Here is a 6,337-nt window from a genome sequence, read left to right on the forward strand (position 1 = left end):
CTCCCTCGGAGACGCCATGGATCCCTATAAGCCTTCCAGTGGAGATCGTCCGAGCAAGTAGGAGAGAAGAGCGAGAGATTGTTACAAAGGCAGCAAGGGGTGGTGAGAAGGGTTGAGCTAACCGCACCAACCTCCCCCCCCTTATGTACACTCGTAATGTTTGCTGTGTGGTTTGGCGCGCGCGCGAGGTCTGAAGTCTGAACCTGGTGCTGGTGCGACGCCGTCAGTTTGGTGCCACCGCACGGGAGTTTTCAAGGGTTTTGCTGTGTTTCCACCGGTGCGCTCGTCTCGTCTATCCGTGTGTTTCCGGTGGCTTGTGGATGCGGCGGACGTGCCGGTTCGGTTCGGGGCTTGACGCCCAAGCTTGCAAGCTTAGTACACCGGGACTGATCAACTCCTCTCACTATTTTTCTCTCTCTGTTCTCGCTCACTGCTCACATCGTTTAGATGCTGTATCAAATCGTATACACTAGCTTATTATTGTATGCTACTCGAACGAATACAGAGTACAGGCACGCTAAGAGGAGGATTTGGGGTTAATGGTTACACCCATTTCTTAATATTTTTGTGGGTGTCCATGTGTCGTGCCGCCTCGGTCCTTTTTAATTTTTGTGACCGTTTGGCCAGTTTTTTTTTAGGGTCGTTTGACCAGTTTCCTAAAATCACTATCTTGCCTTGCGATGCTCATGAACTTAGTCCAAATGCACAAATCATATATGGAACGAACGAATTCAGAAAACAAAAAGGAAACGTTTCACTCGTGCGCGGGGGCTTGCCGGATCGGGTCGAACGGCGGGTTTCCACCGGTGACCTAACGGCTGGCCGGTCCGATTTGATCTAACCTGCGGGTGGGTTGTTGGTCTTTGGCTTGCGCGGCAGGCACAGGGTGAGGCAGCAGCCCGGTGCACGAAACCTTCGTCTCCGTGTGGAGTGCCGCGGGGTGCAGAGATTTTCTGATGAGCGGCACCATTGACCGCGCAGGCCACACCCGGTTGGTCACCCTCACTGCTCCCTCCCTGGCTTCGGTCACCCTGTGCCAATTGCCAAGCCAGCTGCCGTACTCGTTCAGGGCTAAATTAGAGAAAGGTGTAGCTACTAGCTACTACGTAGTATCAAATTGACGTCCTTTGCTTCAGTGTAATATAACTGGATGGATCACCCGGCTGACAACAGTGAACGGAGAGTCGTCGATGGGAGCCGCAGGCTAATGATTTCGCTTTTGGATGGGTACGGCTCGTTGCTCTAGCCGGTTTCGACAGAGGGAGATCATCAGCCATGCTTTTGCCTTCTCTTCCGAAAGGAAGATGATGGCCAGTGGCAACACTGGACGCATCCAGCGAGCGACTGGCTCAAGTTGAGAACGTCGGTCATGATGAAACAGCCAAACAATGGCAATGGTACGTTGGTCCCACTTTTCCATGCATAGTGGGATGTAGTATTACCTAGCTAGTCAACACAAGACGTACGTACTCTGCCCATGCATATACGTATGCCGTACTACGTATTGGCTGGAGATCCTGAGCAGCAGTACGTACGTGGCATGGGAAGAATAAAATCTCTCTCCGATATACTCCCTCTGTTCCGAAATAGTTGTCGTTGGGAAACTTCTCCGACCAGGTGAAAACAGGACAAAGTACCAAACTACCCTCAATTTGAAATTCTTATCGCCGGGGATCTTCGTCTTACTCCATCGCTCCTCCCCTCCGCTAGGCTCCATCCCACTGCTGCAGCTCCGGCGTCCGTCCGCGCCGGTCGCAGCTCCCTGCCTTCCTCCGCTTCAATCAAGAGCCCAAACTCGTACGCAGCTCCCTCGCCGTCCGCCACAGCCTCCAGCCGCCCGCGACTCCTGGCCTTCGCGCCGCCCGTGCTCCTCCTCCTCCTGCCTGAGCCTTCCAGCTCCTCGATTCAGGCACTGGAGCTCCGGATCCGGCCAATTGACCTCCGTCCGTGCTCCTCCCCGCACTGACCAACAGCAGCAGCAGCGCAGCCTGTGCTCCTCCTGCCTCAGCCTTCCAGCTCCTCGATTCAGGCACTGGAGCTCCGGATCCGGCCAATTGACCTCCGCCCGTGCTCCTCCCCGCACTGACCAACAGCAGCACTAGCGCTGCCTGTGTTGCTGTTTGAATTGATCAAAATTGTTAATCGCCAAAGAAATTGATCGCCGGAGTTGTACCACTTGTTCTCGCCACAGACAGAAATTGATCAGATGTGGTGATTGACCAGGACGTCTTCTCACCAGTCACAGCAAGCTTGAATTGATAGCCAGAGCAATTTTGAATTGATCAGCAAGGAGCAGCCACTGTCCATCTGTTCACCTGTCAAAACTAGCAGATCAACAGTAGGAGCAAGGATCAGCAAGGATCAGCAAGGAGCAGAAAATTGACAAATAAGCAGATCAACAGTAGGTGAGCTACTCCATTTTTATGTGCTCCATCTGCTACAAGAAATTCGGTGTACTCATGCTTGTAATTGTACTCTTGCAAACAAATTACTCCATGCTAGTACTCCAGATCATGATTAAGTACTCAAGAAAACAATGTTAGTTCTGGCACTAAGTGTGGCTCTGCATCTGTGAGATCACTTCTGGTGTTAGTATTGGGTCATGCAACTTCGGCTAGGATGTTCTTGGTTGCTTAATAACTTAACTAGATAGACATACTTAATGCAAAAAAAGCAGGCACAAAGATTTCTTATACTAACCGTGTAGGATATGACACCAACACCAAATCCTTCAAGCAATCGTCCCATATACAGGAAAGAAGTGTCCTGTAAAACAAACGCCGACAAGCGCGACAGGTTCAGAAGCAGCAATAGCAAGTGGTGAAACTAAGCCTTTGGAAAATGCACTACTGTCATACTTTTGCGAAGGAGATGGCAAGCCAGCCGATGATGTTAGGAATAGCAGCAATCATACCACCATCCTAATCCTAATTTTAATTTTGCTCCTAGCTACTCCTAATTTTTAAGTACTCTACAGTAACAGAAAAGGTACTGAATTTTCTTAATTTGATCATACCACCATCTCAATGAATCAATGTTAATTAAAGGAGTACATTTTCTTAATTTTCAGTAGTACAAATTCCAGCAACATCATCAGTCCAAAACATTAAGCTATTAACTGAAATTTGTGTGCATAACTGAATTTAACTGAAATTACATCTATCTCTGAAATTAATACCAACTGATCCTTTGGTCTAAGTGGTGGTAATTCTTGAGTAAGTACATTCTTGACAAAGAGAAGAGAAGAGAGAAAAGATTCATTTATTTTTAAAAGTACTGATGCAAGCAGTAGAGTACACAAAACCTTCATTAGAGTATAAAAAAGTTTATGCAAGCATTAAAGGAACAGTTTCAGTTATTTTAATTAACTGGGAAAGTTCCGGCTAATTTTATTAAAGGAAAAGGTTGAGTTAATTTTAATTAAAATAAAATAAGAGAAGAGAATAGCAGAGCAAGCAATGCTACTGCTCCAAGCTAATCTGACTGCAAATCATAAACTACTGCAAGCAGCTCCATGAAAAGAAGTACTGCAAGCAGGCTACTCCAAGCAGTACTACACTAAGTAATGTCACTTCAAGTAGTACTACACCAACTAATCTCTATTGATGTCATTTAAAGCAGTAATCTCATCAACTAATCTCTACTGATGTCATTTACAGTATTTTTGTAAACTGAATTTTTTGCCAAGGAAACAAAATTTTATAGCTTCAGGCCTAAGTACAGAATAGCTTCAGGAGCAAAGGAAAAGAAAAACATACCCAAACTTTCTGAAGTGTTTCAGGCATCTCCCAACAATCTGGACGGGCAAAAAAGGATTTTTATTCTCGTCTATGAAATTCATACCAACAATTCTTCCTTCCAAATCAATCAGAAGACCACCAACGAAAATCTGAAGAAAATGGTACCAATGTTAACAAGTACTCATTCAATAAGATCCATACAAAGAATGTGAGCACTTATAGAGCTTAATTTCTACTCCATGAGTATCAATGCAAGCAGAAGCAGAACTCACCATAGTGATATACTGAATGTTGTTGTCCTTGTTTTGCCTCTGAGGCTCCATTTGACAAGTGCTGACCATAAGTTCATCGCTTCAGCTGCAAACTTCCAGACTCAAATGTTCGGGCAACTGCAACGACCGGAGTAGGTGTCAGGAAGTAGGAGTCCGGGAGGTCGGCAAGCACCACCACGGGAAGATCAGCTTCTCACCTTGTGTAGAACAGAGAACAGGGAGCAAATCTGAACATGGAGTAGTCGATGTTCACTTTGACGATGCCTCCCCATCTGCAAAGCCGCCGCCGTCGGCCTTCGCGGCGGGGGGCTACTGCGCCGGGGGCGAGAACCCGCTGGTCTCCAAGCTGCAGACCCAGCTGGGCATGTAGTCACACATACAACACTCCTGTACTCACACATACAGCAACCATCGAAAGAGAAACTGAATGTTGTACACCTCAGCATGTCGTCCCTTTTCGACCAAATTATCTACAGAAACATTGTACATTCAGTTTTCAGGCAAAAATGTTCAGAGATAATTAAGATACAGAAAACTAATTATGGCTGGTAATGTTTCATTAACCTAGGAAACTAATTCTTGCTTTGACAGTAAACGGACAACAATTGATCATAACAATATTGTCATTCTTGCTTTGACAGTAAACAGACAACAATTGACTAATTCTTGCTTTGACAGTAAACATACAACAATTGACAGTACACAGACTGAATTTATATGTACTTCTTCTTCTTCTTCTTCTTCTTCTTCTTCTTCTTCTTCTACTTCTACTTCTACTTCTACTTCATCTTACATATTCATATCTTCAGGAGAAAATGGATCTCCCAGACCTCAACTTCACTCCACCTGCAGAAGATGTGGATGAAATGGATGAAAATGCAGAAAATGAAATGGAAGGACATGTAGGAGATGATATGGAAGGAGATGCCGGAGAGGGAATGGAAGGAGATGAAATTGTTCAAAATCCAGGTACAGTTACACTTGATCATTCCATCATTTCATCACTTGATCATTCCATCACTTCATCACTTGATCATTTCATTTAATCATTTTTTTGTTGTATGTCTTGGTGCAGGTGCTGGGCAAGTTGGTAGAAAAAATAAAACCCTCAATGACCAGCAAAAATTTGCTGCTTATGTAGCATTGCATACACTGTGTATGAGTAGAGGAGGCACTTTTAAGAAAACTGATACGCAAGATATTGCAAATTTTTTTGGAGTGGGTGTTTGGAATATACAAAGAATTTGGAGGAAAGCAATGTTGCAAATTCAACAAGGTCAAGAGGTAGATGTTGCCGATCAGAGAAAAGGAAATTCTGGAAGAAAGCCTAAGGACATTAACCTAGAAAAAATCCTAACAATCCCATTAAACAGGAGGTCTACTATTAGATCACTAGCCTGGCAACTGGGATGTAGCCCTACCACACTTCATAGAAAGTTCATGCTAAATTTGATTAGGAGGCATAGAGAAAGTCTTGCCAGCGATACAAGCAGTTTGGCCGGAAAGTGATGCTGGACAGACCATCTACATTCAGCAGGATAATGCTAAGCCCCATATCTTGCCAGATGACCAGGAATTTCTAGCAGTTGTCGCAAAAACTGGACTTGACATTAGATTAGTACAACAGCCTGCCAACAGTCCTGATTTGAATGTGCTTGACCTTGGGTTTTTCAACTCGCTGCAATTGCTGACAGATTGTCTGAGTCCTAAAACACTACAAGACCTTATTGCAGGTGTTTTGGAGGAATTTGAAGGCTATGATGTTTACAAGCTCAACAGAATTTTCCTAACTCTACAAATGTGCATGATTGAGATCATGAACCATGCGGGGGGAAATGGGTATAAAATACCACATGTTAACAAGGAAAGGCTTGAGGGTCTTGGCCAGCTACCTCCAAGACTAACATGCCCGAAAGAGGTTTACACGAATGCCCTATACAACTTAGAGGTAATGGGGAGGGTTCAGTGATGAGGCTTGTTCGGATGCTTGAGATGAGGCTTGTTCGGATGCTTGAGATGAGGCTTGTTCCGATGCTTGACATGAGGCTTGTTCAGATGCTTGAGATGAGGCTTGTTCCGATGCTTGACATGAGGCTTGTTCGGATGCTTGAGATGAGGCTTGTTCGGATGCTTGAGATGAGGCTTGTTCAGATGCTTGAGATGAGCTTGTTCAGATGCTTGACATGAGGCTTGTTCAGATGTGGAGTATGTGTAGTTCCTTGAGACGAGACTTGTGCGGAGTGCATCCCATGTGAAATTACTCCATATGTGTAATACTCCATTTTGTGAGGCTTGTATGTGTAACTGCATTTTGTGATCATTTTT

The 6,337-nt window shown here is 44.9% G+C and overlaps 1 protein-coding gene across 1 annotated transcript; it reads left to right on the forward strand.

Annotated features, from left to right (window-relative positions):
- The first annotated feature begins 4,827 nt into the window (after positions 1-4,827).
- LOC125544177 lies at positions 4,828-6,012 on the forward strand. Its single transcript, XM_048707764.1, has 2 exons — positions 4,828-4,981; positions 5,088-6,012. Exons 1-2 carry the CDS (start codon positions 4,828-4,830, stop codon positions 5,519-5,521), a joined length of 588 nt encoding a protein of 195 aa, XP_048563721.1. The 3' UTR covers positions 5,522-6,012.
- Positions 6,013-6,337: the final 325 nt, after the last annotated feature.

Source organism: Triticum urartu, chromosome 3 (assembly GCF_003073215.2).
Source record: "Triticum urartu cultivar G1812 chromosome 3, Tu2.1, whole genome shotgun sequence".
Taxonomy (NCBI): Eukaryota; Viridiplantae; Streptophyta; class Magnoliopsida; order Poales; family Poaceae; genus Triticum; species Triticum urartu.